The sequence below is a fragment of the Oncorhynchus nerka genome, linkage group LG18 (assembly GCF_034236695.1).
Source record: "Oncorhynchus nerka isolate Pitt River linkage group LG18, Oner_Uvic_2.0, whole genome shotgun sequence".
Lineage (NCBI taxonomy): Eukaryota > Metazoa > Chordata > Actinopteri > Salmoniformes > Salmonidae > Oncorhynchus > Oncorhynchus nerka.
In genome coordinates, this window is record NC_088413.1 from 71,282,670 (window position 1) to 71,296,281 (window position 13,612).

At 42.3% G+C, this 13,612-nt stretch overlaps 1 protein-coding gene across 1 annotated transcript in view; it reads right to left on the reverse strand.

Moving 5' to 3' along the window:
* LOC115146400 (interphotoreceptor matrix proteoglycan 1-like) overlaps window positions 1-13,612 on the reverse strand; it is a 38,195-nt gene that overhangs the window by 12,797 nt on the left and 11,786 nt on the right. The window contains exons 3-12 of the mRNA XM_065003364.1: window positions 8,878-9,044; window positions 8,719-8,753; window positions 7,852-7,934; window positions 7,718-7,767; window positions 7,442-7,600; window positions 6,241-6,314; window positions 5,779-5,981; window positions 4,002-5,702; window positions 3,332-3,876; window positions 2,892-2,978 (exon numbers count right to left, since the gene is read on the reverse strand). Of these exons, the coding sequence (XP_064859436.1) occupies window positions 2,892-2,978; window positions 3,332-3,876; window positions 4,002-5,702; window positions 5,779-5,981; window positions 6,241-6,314; window positions 7,442-7,600; window positions 7,718-7,767; window positions 7,852-7,934; window positions 8,719-8,753; window positions 8,878-9,044 (3,104 nt within the window). The remainder of the gene's footprint in view (window positions 1-2,891; window positions 2,979-3,331; window positions 3,877-4,001; window positions 5,703-5,778; window positions 5,982-6,240; window positions 6,315-7,441; window positions 7,601-7,717; window positions 7,768-7,851; window positions 7,935-8,718; window positions 8,754-8,877; window positions 9,045-13,612) is intronic.

Consider the following 13,612-nt stretch of genomic DNA (forward strand, 5'->3'; position numbering starts at 1 on the left):
TTGGAACCACCAAGACTCTTCCTAGAACTCTAGAGCTCTGTCAGAGTGACCATCGGGTTCTTGGTCACCTCCCTGACCAAGGCCCTTCTCCCCCCGTTTGGCAGGTTAACCTTCTCCCCAGTCGGAGGCCCTGTGCGCTCTAGAAACGGGTGGCCAAACTGAGCAATTGGGGGAGAAGGGCCTTGGTCAGAGGTGACTAAGAACCCGATGGTCACTCTGATGGTCACTCTGACAGAGCTCTAGAGTTTCTCTGTGGAGATGGGAGAAACTTCCAGAAGGACAACCATCTCTGCAGCATTCTACCAATCAGGCCTTTATGGTAGAGTGGCCAGACGGAAGCCACGCCTCAGTAAAAAACACATGACAGCCTGCTTGGAGTTTACCAAAATGCACCTAAAGTACTTTCAGACAATGAGAAACAAGATTAAACTATTTGGCCAGAATGGTACTAGGAAACCTAGCACCATCCCAACGGTGAACCATGGTTGTGGCAGCATCATGCTGTGGGGATGTTTTGGGGGATGTTTTTCAGCTGCAGGGACTGGGAGACTAGTCAGTATCGAGAGAAAGATGAACAAAGCAAAGTACAGAGAGATCCTTGATGAAAATCCGTTTCTAGAGGGCACAGGGCCTCCGACTGGGGAGAAGGTTAACCTTCCAACAAGACAACGACCTTAAGCAAACAGCCAAGACAACGCAGGAGTGGCTTCTGGACTAATCTCTGAATGTCCTTGAATGGCCCAGCCAGAGTGCGGACTTGAACCCAATCAAACATCTCTGAAGAGACTTGAAAATAGCTCTGCAGCGATGCTCCCTATCCAACCTGAGAGAATCTTCAGAAAATAATGGGAGAAACTCCCCAAATACAGGTGTGTCAAGCTTGCAACGTCATACCCAAGAAGACTTGAGGCTTTATCGCTGCCAAAGGTGCTTCAATAAAGTACTGAGTAAAGGGTCTGAATACTTATGTAAATGTAATATTTCCAATTTTTTTTTATACATTTGCAAAAAATTCTAAAAACTGTTTTTGCTTTGTCATTATGTGGTATTGTGTGTAGATTGATGAGTGATTTTTTAAATGCATTTTAGAATAAGGCTGTAACGTAACAAAATGTGTAAAAAGTCAAGGGGTCTGAAAACTTTACAAATGCACTGTATACCTATACACCATTTCATACCTGAAACAGCCATTCTTAGCTTTCTTCACCTTATTAAACTTTGGCAAATCTTGGTGGACAGACTTACAAATTCTATACACATCCGTAGACGTGGTTTATTATGAACAAACCTCATTGCCATTAGCTCTTATCACCATATGAGACCCAGATAAACCAAAACTTGAGCCGAATGCACAGAATTAAGGCAAATGTCACTGTCTTAGACAAAACCAACAACATAGAACAAAAAAATTGTTGAAAGACTCAGACGAACAGACATGAAAGAAATCATTATATCGTTACATTGATTACTAAAAGTACATTTCAGAAACTGCAGGTACAGTACCAGTCAAATGTTTGGACACACCTACTCATTCAAGGGTTTATCTTTATTTTTACTATTTTCTACATTGTAGAATAATAGTGAAGACATGTGTACTGGGTCATTGTCCTGTTGATAAACAAATGATAGTCCCAGAAAGCGCAAACCAGATGGGATGGCGTATCGCTGCAGAATGCTGTGGTAGCCATACTGGTTAAGTGTGCCTTTAATTCTTAATAAATGACAGACAGTGTCACTAGCAAATCACCATCATACCTCCTCCTCCATGCTTTATGGTGGGAACCACACATGCGGAGATCATCCGTTCACCTACTCTGCGTCTCACAAAGACACGGCGGTTGTAACCAAAAATCTCACATTTGGATTTCCACAGGTCTAATGTCCATTGCTTGGGTTTCTTGACTATAGCAAGTCTCTTCTTATTATTGGTGTCCTTGAGTAGTGGTTTCTTTGCAGCAACTCGACCATAAAGTCCTGATTCACGCAGTCTCCTCTGAACAGTTGCTGTTTGATGTGTCTGTTACTTGAACTCTGTGAAGCATTTATTTGGTCTGCAATATGAGGTGCAGTTAACTCTAATGTAATTCTGGGTCCTCTTTTCCTGTGGCTGTCCTCATGATAGCTAGTTTCATCATAGCTGATAGCTAATTTCATCATAGCGCTTGATGGTTTTTTCAACTGCACTTGAAGAAACTTTCAAAGTTCTTGACATTTTCCACATTGACTGACCTTCATGTCGTTATAATGGTCTGTCGTTTCTCTTAACTTATTTGAGCTGTTCTTGCCGTAATATGGACTTGGTCTTTTACCAACTAAGGCTATCTTCTGTATACCACCCCTACCTTGTCACAACACAACTGATTGTCTCAAACGCATTAAGAAGGAAAGACATTCCACAAATTAATATTTAACAAGACCCACCTGTTTATTGAAATGCATTCCAGGTGACTAGCTCATGAAGCTGGTTGAGAAAATGCCAAGACTTTGCATAGTTGTCATCAAGGCAAAGGGTCGCTATATATAGATTTGTTTAACGCTTGTTTGGTTACTACATGATTCCATAAGTGTTATTTTATAGTTTTGATGTCTTCACTGTTATTCTACAATGTAGAAAATAATAAATATAAAGAAAAACCCTTGAATGAGTTAGTGTTTCCAAACTTTTGACTGGTACTCTATGTATCATTTAGCCAAACACCGTTGACAAATGAGTCAGTGGTTGTAGAGATGTTAATTTTTGTCAAGTGCTACTCACAGGCAAATGTTAGTCAATGAAAGCAAATTCTAAGATAGATTCTAATACATGTTTGAGATATGTACAGAACATTTAGAAAATAAATAGGCCATGCTCTCTCTGAGACATGAAAGAAATAGTTCCAATATGGAAATACCGGTATTGAAGCTAACGTCCTCTGTCTCCCAGTCCCAGATTTACTGGCTCCAGGATTTGGCGAGTCTCTGGGCTCAGAGAACTGGTTCTAAGTAAAACAAAATGTAGCCAGTTTTTTATATGGACAGGTCTTCTGATGAACTCTGAGAACTCTACCCCAATGTACTTGGCTGTTAACGTATAGCACCAGTATGGTTTAATTCATTCATTCATTCATTAATTAATGTAATCAGGCTTACATCATCACTTGTCTAGTTTCAAAAATAGCCCCTACTCACTTGGGGCTACTTAAATGTTCACTTCACTTCAAACATCTAACCATTGCTTAATGCACAATTAGCTTATCAAACAGTTTGAAACAAGAGCTTGCAGCTAAAAATACAGGTATGACAACAAGGCATGCAGAGAGATAATATCGAGCACAAATATGTGTTTACCTACCAGCTGAAGAAAGGTATTCTCCAATGACCTGTACTCGGGAGAGCTTTTGTTGAACAGGTCCTCTGAAAACATCATGTTAGTGACTCGCAAACTAAAGAACACCACCATTTCTTTGGCTTTTCCAGTACTGGCCATTAAAGGAGTGTTCATGTGTGTGAGTGCTGGGGGTGCGGTGGACTCAAATGGGCCTTCTAATCCACTGCCAAACTCGTCCAGCGTATTGGCGGCTTCTGTACCGTCCTCTACCTTTTCCACATCCTCCTGTATGTCCGAGTCATTAGAGATATCCACGTCCGTCTCAAGTGGTTCCTCATCTTGGAGAGTGTCCCATCCTTCTGAAGGTCCAGGGGGAAAATTTGCTGAGGGGACTTCCTCAGGTTCTGCTTGGATGACATCATCCTCAGATAAAGGCATGTTTGGTGATTGTGTAACAGTGGTGAATGTTTCGATGGATGTAGGTTCTACGTGTAGAGATGCTGTAGTGGTGATCATTTGATTGTCTCCGTCTGGTTGCTTCTCTAAAGTCGCCTCAGTAGTTGTGGGTCCTTTTTAAATAAAATAAAAAATATCAGAAAATGACATACAAATCCATTTCAATCAAAAAGATTGAAATTGAAATCAAAAAATGCTTCCATAAATTTTGCCACTTGGTTTATAAGCAGAACATTACCTTCATCTTCCTTTGGTTCAACAGTTGGGAGGGTCTCCTCAGCATCTTCCTCGGGGGGGAAGAGAGTAATCATTTTGGTGGTAGGCTGTTCTGTAACAGCCGTTCTTGTAACTGGTGGCCAAACCCAAAGGTAGTCCTCTGTCGCATCCACAGTGTTCTCTATATCAATCGTCTGCTCTGTAGCATCCACTAGAGACTGCTCTACCTCAATCGTCTTCTCTGTAGAATCCACTGCAGACTCCTCTACATCAAGTGTCCCCTCTGTAGCCTCTACCTCAGATGTCTCTTCTTTAACATCCACTGCAGGCTCCTCTACGTCAAGAGTCCCCTCTTTAGCCTTTACCTCAATCGTCTCCTCTGTAATATCCAGCGGCTCCTCTACTGCAATCGTCTCCTCTGTAACATCCACAGCAGGCTCCTCTACCTCAATTGTCTCCTGTGTAACATCCACTGGAGGCTCCTCTACTTTAAACGTCTCCTCTGTAACATCCACTGCAGTCTCCTCTACATCAAGCGTCCTCTCTGTAGCCTCTACCTCAATCGTCTCCTCTGTAACATCCACTGCAGGCTCCTCTACATCAAGCGTCCTCTCTGTAGCCTCTACCTCAGTCGTCTCCTCTGTAACATCCACTGTAGTCTCCTCTACGTCAAGCGTCCTCTCTGTTGCCTCTACCTCAATCGTCTCCTCTGTAACATCCACTGCAGGCTCCTCTACCTCAGTCGTCTCCTCTGTAACATCCACTGCAGGCTCCTCTACCTCAATCGTCTCCTCTGTAACATCCACTGCAGGCTCCTCTACCTCAGTCGTCTCCTCTGTAACATCCACTGCAGGCTCCTCTACCTCAGTCGTCTCCTCTGTAACATCCACTGCAGGCTCCTCTACCTCAGTCGTCTCCTCTGTAACATCCACTGCAGGCTCCTCTACCTCAGTCGTCTCCTCTGTAACATCCACTGCAGGCTCCTCTACCTCAGTCGTCTCCTCTGTAACATCCACTGCAGGCTCCTCTACCTCAGTCGTCTCCTCTGTAACATCCACTGCAGGCTCCTCTACCTCAATCGTCTCCTCTGTAACATCCACTGCATGCTCCTCTACCTCAGTTGTCTCCTCTGTAACATCCACTGCAGGCTCCTCTACCTCAGTCGTCTCCTCTGTAACATCCACTGCAGGCTCCTCTACCTCAGTCGTCTCCTCTGTAACATCCACTGCAGGCTCCTCTACCTCAATCGTCTCCTCTGTAGCCTCTACCTCAGTCGTCTCCTCTGTAACATCCACTGCAGGCTCCTCTACCTCAGTCGTCTCCTCTGTAACATCCACTGCAGGTTCCTCTATCTCAAGCATCTCCTCTGTAGCATCTACCTCAAGCATCTCATCTGTAGCCTCTGCCTCAAGCATCTCATCTGTAGCCGCCACTGGAGGCAACTCTACTTCTTCTGAGGGAGGACTCTCACTAAGTTCCTCTTGGGGAGAATTGGGAGTTACTTCAATGGCAGGGGAGGCAGTGGTAGCCTCAGTGAGGAGAACAGTAACTGAGTCACCTAAAGGCACAACAGTGAGTTCCTCGGGTGTGTCTGTAAAATCTTTAAGAAATTCCTCTCCGACAGCAACAGTTGGTAAGAAACCTTCAGTGTGCCCAACAACCTCCTCTAGCAAGGTCTCCAAGGTAGTCGCTTCCAACTCATTGCGTAGAGAAACAGTGGGATCTGAAGGGAAAACATAAAAGTTAGCGTTTCTTCAAAGATTATATCCCAGTTGACCTGAGCTTTAAATGAAGCTTACCAGGTTCAAAACTGAGTGTTTGTATGTCCACAGGCAGGGATGTCTCTTCGCTCAAGGCCTTGGAAACCAGATCCTTCAGTCTGTGCCCGTTTGTGTAAATAACTGTCTCTGTGCCTGGTTCTAGAGTGGTTTTAGATTCTGTGTCATGGTCTTCTCCATTCGTCTCAAACACCACAGCATAGCGGACTGACACATCATCAGATCTGTCAACAAAGCAGAGCTTATATTAGGGAAATAGTATGTATTTCTGACAGCTTTTATTATCTAAGCATTTTAGCAAATATAGCAAATGCCAAAGTTTGAGGGACCTCTGACTAATGGAACACTGTTTTATTATTCCTTTGCTAATGAGACAGCATTACTCTGCGCAGAGAGTGTGTATGTCTAATGGAGGAGCCTGTTCAATGGAATGAAAGATTTGGCTGACTTGTTAGTACTTTCACAGTTCCTTGAACAACCTACCTAAATTCAACCAACCGAAATCCCAAAACACGAAGATCTTTATACCCAGGAAGTTTGTCAAAAACGTGAACCATCTGTGGAGAAAATACATTTTATGGTTATGTTTAGGTAACACATCTTTCTTCGATTCATGCAGCGTTCTCTCTGGGGCAATAATCATTGTAAGCAAAATAACATCACACGAATGGAAAAGATATATCCAATACAGAAAAATAACTTTCATTATATTATGGCTCTCTCACTGTAGGATCATCTATGTGCCGTCAACAGACTTGCATTTTCTTTAGGAATCATTCATGAGCTTTACTTACACACTTTATCTTTCTGGAGTTACAAATCCAACTCAGTCTTTTGATGTTGCCCAATACACTGCTTGATTTACCCTAAGCTTCTTAAAAATCACAAGCCCATTTGCTCACAAGCTCATTTTGGGCTCCCGAGTGGTGCAGTGGTCTAAGACACTCAGTGCTAGAGGCGTCACTACAGACCCTGGTTTTGTTCCAGGCTGTATCAAAACCGGCCATGATTGGGAGTCCCATAGGTCGGCGCACAATTTGCCCAGCGTCGTCCGGGTTAGAGCTTGGCTGGGGTAGGCCGTCATTGTAAATAAGAATTTGTTCTCAACTGACTCGCCTAGTTAATTAAAGGTTCATATTAGAGATTCTAGACTAGGAAAAGGCATAAATAGTCATTCACAAATGTTGTGTGCCTGCAAAATTCATTTGCAATCCTTTCGATACTGTTTTTGCTGAAGGAGCTTGTGATTATCTCAAATCATTGCTCACGTTTTCCTCTGTGCCTATGAAAATCAATATGCAATGAGGCTTCTTAAGGATTGTCCCACACAAGGCATACCTAATTATGTGGCCAACAATCAGTTCTTCAATAAAAAAAAGTATTACCTTAAGAATGTGATTTAAAAAATAAGAAAATAATCCTTTAGAGTCAAATTCTTACATGTGTGAATGTCTTAGTAATTTATCACACCAGGTTTCAAACCTGAGTCATCTGGGGGACTCAATACCTATGTTAGCCCATTGAGTTAAAGCCTAGGCATTGGCTCTGGGAGCTAAAATGAGTCAACAGGCCTCAGTCAAGTTTAGTCATTGTGTAGTTCACTAAACCCATCTCTGCAATAAAGGCTTATGTACTTGTTCGTACTTAAGACTTTTCAAGAACATTTCCTCCCTGTTCGCCTCACCGTATCGTGGAGATTGCGTGTGATGTCATGGTACTGGGGAGCTGCAGGGTCTCTCTGAAGAAGTTCACTGTAGCCAGGGTCAGCTATGGTGACACTGAACTCCACTATCTGCTCCTCAATAACCGCCTCATCTGGTACAATGTTTGGAATCTCTGTTATCTGTGGAAAACAAAAGCAGCAATGTAATTTTCAACGGCCATCATTGAAACCATCAGCTTTCATTGAAGACTATAAAGCCAAGGCAAGGTAGCTCTCAGAAAATATGATTTAACTTACGTCCCCTGCTTCATTCGGAATGCTAAACAGTTCTGATGGAGTTTTCGAGCCTACAAAGAAAGCATTGTGCATTAATTCCAGAATGTTTTATTATTACATTTAACACACTGTATGGATGAATGTGGAGTACTTACATTTCTCAATCTCAGTTCCTCCAGCTGTTGGTACTTCACCACTGGAAATCAAGAATAGATGTTTTACAACATTTACAATCAAACTGAAATGTACAAAAGGTCAAAAGGGGGTTTCTTGCTCTCTAGGCCTTGGTCTAGAATCCTACCATGATAATCCTGTCACCCAAGTTGTTTGGGCTGAGATGTACAGAGAAGGTGGGTCAGGTCAGAGTTGTATGTCAACTCAGGCCACCAGATGTACAGGCTCCAGGCAGTTTAGAGAGCTGAGGAGGGTTATTTGAGTTTACCTGTTTTTGCCTTCTACCAATTAAATCAAATCAAATTTTATTTGTCACTTGCGCCAAATGCAACAAGTATAGATAGACCTTACCGTGAAATACTTACTTACAAACCCTAAACCAACAATGTTGAGTTTTGTTTTTAAGTTAAAAAATATTTTGAAAAAAAAAATTACAAATAAAACTATATAAATAAAAATAACACAATAAAATAACAATAATTATCCTTGCCGCAACAATGAGTTTTTTTGGTTATGATTACTTTTTACTACTAAAATTTAAACCTTTCTGAACAAATGTTTAGAGAAGCTTGTCTAGTCTCTGGAGATTGCTAGCATTTTAGAACTTTGTAGTGAAATCTAAAATAACAATGGGGTATGAAACATTGATTTTAAATGTTTTTAACATCTATTTTGTTTTCAAACACCATATTACATTAGAATACAATTGATAAAAAAAGGTAGTCAGTTGAAAATTCATGCCGGAAGGGTGTTGAGCATTAGTTTGAATTAAACATTGTATGGCCTACTTTTTGTGATATCTCTAAATAACATCTCACATTTCTCCAACCTTTTCTCTACCTACCTACCTTTCTTTCTGGATCTTCTCCTGTTCAGCAACTCTCTAAAAAACAAACCGACACCCACATTTTAAATATAGAATAACATATCTCCATCACAGTTATTATCCCTCAATGTTACTCTTGTTACTATGATGCATGGGAATGCATGAAGGTTTTAGTACTCACTCTGGCCACCATGTCAATGTGTTCCTGGGTACTACTGAAGTTCCTGGCCACCTCATCCAGACAGAGAGAGCCATGCTGGCATGCGTAGGTCCAGTGTTTGTACTCCTCGGAGTTAGGAACCCTGTCCAAGAAGATACGGAAGGCCTCCCATATCGCTTCCTGACAAACTAAAAGTATAGTCAAACATATCAGAACAGCTGAATAAAGACCTGTATGAGAACAATTCTTATCATATAGACTAAATGGCAAGTCAATATTTCGCATCTCATTATCATATACGTGTAAGGCAAGACTCAACAATGGAATCATTATGGCCTAGGTTTGGACAAACTATTTTGTCACATACCGTTAATATGATTGAACAGCTTTGAATAATGTATCAGTTAAATGTCACTTCATAATGTGGGAATGAAATGTACTCGTCCCTAATGGTCTGGAATGTTTGAAACGTGAATCACAAAAAGCCCTAAAGCTTTTGTTGTGGCAGGGCTTTTGGGGCGGCAGGGTAGCCTAGTGGTTAGAGCGTTGGACTAGTAACCGAAAGTTTGAATCCCCGAGCTGACAAGGTACAAATCTGTCGTTCTGCCCCTGAACAGGCAGTTAACCCACTGTTCCTAGGCCGAATTTGTTCTTCACTGACTTGCCTAGTAAAATAAAGGTAAAATAAAAAAATAAAAATGTATGTTATGAGGAGCAACAACCACTTGAATGATCAAATATGTTTAATCCTTTGAGACGTTCTCTTGCATTTTCATTTCATAAAGTGAAGTTATTATTTCCATGAGATATTCACTGTTTGAATACCCTCACCTCAATGTCACTCCATCCCTGAATTTAGCCAGTCACTCAACAGAATCTATGCATGAAATCTGCAAATGCATGACTTTCCGAGGGCTTATGAGAGGATTTAAGTGAACATCTACAGTACCAGTCAAAAGTTTGGAAACACCAACTCATTCAAGGGTTTTTCTTTATTTTTACTCATTTCTACATAGTAGAATAGTAGTGAAGACATTAAAACTACGTAATAACACATATGGAATCATGTAGTAACTAAAAAAGGGTTAAACATATCCAAATATATTTTACATTTCAGATTCTTCAAAGCAGCCACCCTTTGCCTTGATGACAGCTTTGCACACTCTTGGTATTCTCTCAACCAGCTTTATGAGGAATGGTTTTCCAACAGTCTTAAAGAGTTCCCGCATATGCTGAGCACTTGTTGAAAGTGTTCAAGTGTGCCTTGAATTCTAAATTCTAAATAAATCACTGACAGTATCACCAGCAAAGCACCACCACACCATCACGCCTCCTCCTCCATGCTTCACGGTGGAAACCACACATGGGGAGATCATCAGTTCATTGTGTCTCACAAAGACACAGCGGTTGGAACCAAATATCTCAAATTTGGACTCATCAGACCAAAGGACAGATTTCCACAGATCTAATGTTCATTGCTTTTGTTTCTTGGCTCTAGCAAGTATCTTCTTGTTATTGGTGTCCTTTAGTAGTGGTTTCTTTGCAGCAATTCGACCATGAAGGCCTGATTCATAGTCTCTTCTGAAAAGTTGATATTGAGATGTGTCTGTAACTTGAACTCTGTGAAGAACTTATTTGGGCTGTAATCTGAGGTGCAGTTAACTCAATACATGTATCCTCTGAAGCAGAGGTACCTCTGGGTCTTCCTTTCCTGCATCTGTTTATGCACACTAGGTAAGACCTGGGCGGCCATCCCCTATTTTGGCTAGCGCGCCAGGTGGTGCTAAAGGTTAGGTTAGAAGTGGGAAGGCAGGCAAGGTAGGAGAGGGGATTCCTTAACTTTTACTTTCTTTGCTTTGGTTCCATCCAGACCCTTTCCCCACATTACCGTGTGTTAGGAATAATACATTCCCTGTAAACTGTATTTTTCTCTGCCTCGGTCGTCCTCCCCGCACCTATGATCACATACAATTTTTTCACTCCTCCAAGAGGTGTATGTAACATAATGGGGGCTCATCCGGGATTATTAAATCCACAGGACCCCGCTGCTCTGAGCTCTCTGTAATTGGTGATTGGGTGTGGTGGTAAGGTTGTGAGTTTGGGTGACTTGTTCAGTTTATGTGTGTTCAGTAGGCTGCTGTGTACAAAATGGCTGCCTCAGCCATCCTCTGTTAATCGGTGGGGTTGCCTAGAGTAGACTTTGCGCCATAGCTGACCGTTATGGTCTTCGTCCCTGAGAAAGACCTAAAGGCTGAGCTTTTAGTGCTAGTCAGGGAGGGGTTCGTGAGAACTAATTTTCTCGTTGAAAGATGAGGAGAGGGCGGCTTCAGGAGAGGAGACGGGAAGACATAACGATGCCAAGTCGGATGGCGCGGAGGAAAGGGTTGCTCGTACCCCCTTTACATTGTCCTGATTTGACCCTTTATCTTCTGCTTCGGTCATTCTGACAAGACCGCTAGGCTAAAGGTGAGGCTGACCCGTTTGGAAAAGGAGCTAAAGGATAAAGAGCACGTTAGACAGCTGAAATTTGATTTAGAAATTAGGAAAATGGAAATAGAAGCCGACAAGGTGAGGATCCGACAACTGGAGCTAGACTCTGGCTCCAGTGTGACTCCACAACCTGCCCTTCATCAAGCCCACTTTGAAGTGAGTAAAAATATTGCTTTAGTCCCTCCATTTCGGGAGTCGGAAGTTGATTCCTATTTCTCTGATGGAACCAAAGCAAATGTGACCGCTGCACTGCGTTGGCCACTCAAGGTTTGGCTGCTCCTGTTGTAATGTAAATTGTCTGGGAAAGCTCAGGAAGTAGTAGCCGCTCTCTCCCTGGAAGACAATTTACAGTACGATATAGTTAAAACAACCGTGTTGCGGGCCTATGAGTTGATGCCTGAAGCTTGTAGGCAGCGCTTCAGGAACCACAAAAAAAACATACTTTTGTTGGGTTTGCTAGGGACAAAGAGTCTCTGTTTAATCGCTGGTGTTCAGCCAGCAAACCTAACACCTTTGCTGATATTCGGGAGTTGATGCTGTTGGAGGATTTTAAAAGCAACCTGCTTGATAGAATTGTAGTTCATTTAAATGAACAGAGAGTGGCGACATTGGCCCAAGCAGCAGTGTTGGCAGATGAGTACGCTCTGACACACAAGACTGTGTTTGGTGCACCTCGTTTTGAAGGCTGAATGATTACGTCATCAGTGCCTCGTTCAGGTCGTTTTCCTCCAAAGACCCTAAGCCTTCGCACGAAATCCGTGAATGTTTTTACTGTCACCAAAAGGGTTATGTGATTGCGGACTGCCTGGTTTTGAAAAATAAACCGGAACAGTCCCTATCACCATCCCCTAAATTAAAAAGCGTGGATTTAGTCCAGTTTGTGGCTCTTCTGTTGGACCAACTTATTGATTCAGCATTTGGGAAACTGGATCCTATCTATGCTCCGTTTCCTTAACTGGAGAACAAGCTGATCAAAAGTCCATACAGATCTTACGAGACACCGGGGCGGTGCAGTCAGTAATTGTTACTGATGCTTTATCCTGGTCCCCTGAAATATTGTGGCTCGCATGTCATATTACAGGGGATAGAGACAAAAACCATACCTGTACCATTACACTGGGTCCACTTAGTGTCAGACTTGGTATCAGGACGTTTCTGTGTTGGTGGAGTGTCTACACTGCCAGTAAAAGGAGTCACTTTGCTACTAGGGAATGATATCGCTGGTGGTAACGTGACTCCTGGGTTAGAAGTAGTAGACAACCCAGAAATCAAAACTGCAGATGATAAATTGGTTCAAGCATTTCCCCATGTTTTTCCTGCTTGTGTGTTAACGAGGGCACAATCTCGCAAGCTGGGAGATGTGGTGGATTTGTCTAGTTCCATTAATGAGCATATTGAGGTAGAAGACATTGCACCGAGTATGCCTTCTGCAAGGCCAACAGTTCCTACCCCCATAAAAACTAAGGCAGGGGGAAACAAAATTGCGCCCCAATTACATGACATTCTTGTGTCTGTCACCCCCGAGAAGGTGATTGAATGTCAAAAGGGAGACACCAGTCTTCGCAAATGTTTTGCTTTGGAAATTTTCATTGAGGAAGTAAAACTAGGGACACCTCCTACTTTATGAAAGCAGGAGTTTTGATGCTTAAATGGACAGCTCATAACACAGTTAATGACTGGAGTGAAGTGTTTCAAGTGGTTGTTCCTACACTGTTCCGACAGCAGGTGCTGTCACTCGCTCATGACCAGGCATGGTCCGGACATTTAGGGATCACGAAGACTTATAACCGAGTCCTTTTTTCTGGCCAGGTTTGAAGTCTGATGTTGTCCAATTTTTTAAAACATGTCATGTATGTCAACTCACTGGGAAAGCGAATCAAACAGTTCCTCTTCAGTCGCTCTGCCCGATTCCTGTGATGGGGGAACCGTTTGATTGAGTGATAATCGATTGTGTAGGTCCGATCCCGAAAACCAGGTTAGGTAACCAGTTTTACAACAATAATGTGCAGTGCTACTCGATACCCAGAGACTATCCCTCTCCGTACAAAAACGGCTAAGCCTATGATGAAGGCACTAGTTACAGTTGAAGTCGGAAGTTTACATACACTTAGGTTGGAGTCATTAAAACTAGTTTTTCAACCACTCCCCAAATTTCTTGTTAACAAACTATAGTTTTGGCAAGTCGGTTAGGACATCTACTTTGTGCATGACACAAGTGATTTTTCCACAATTGTTTACAGAGATTATTTCACTTATAAGTAACTAT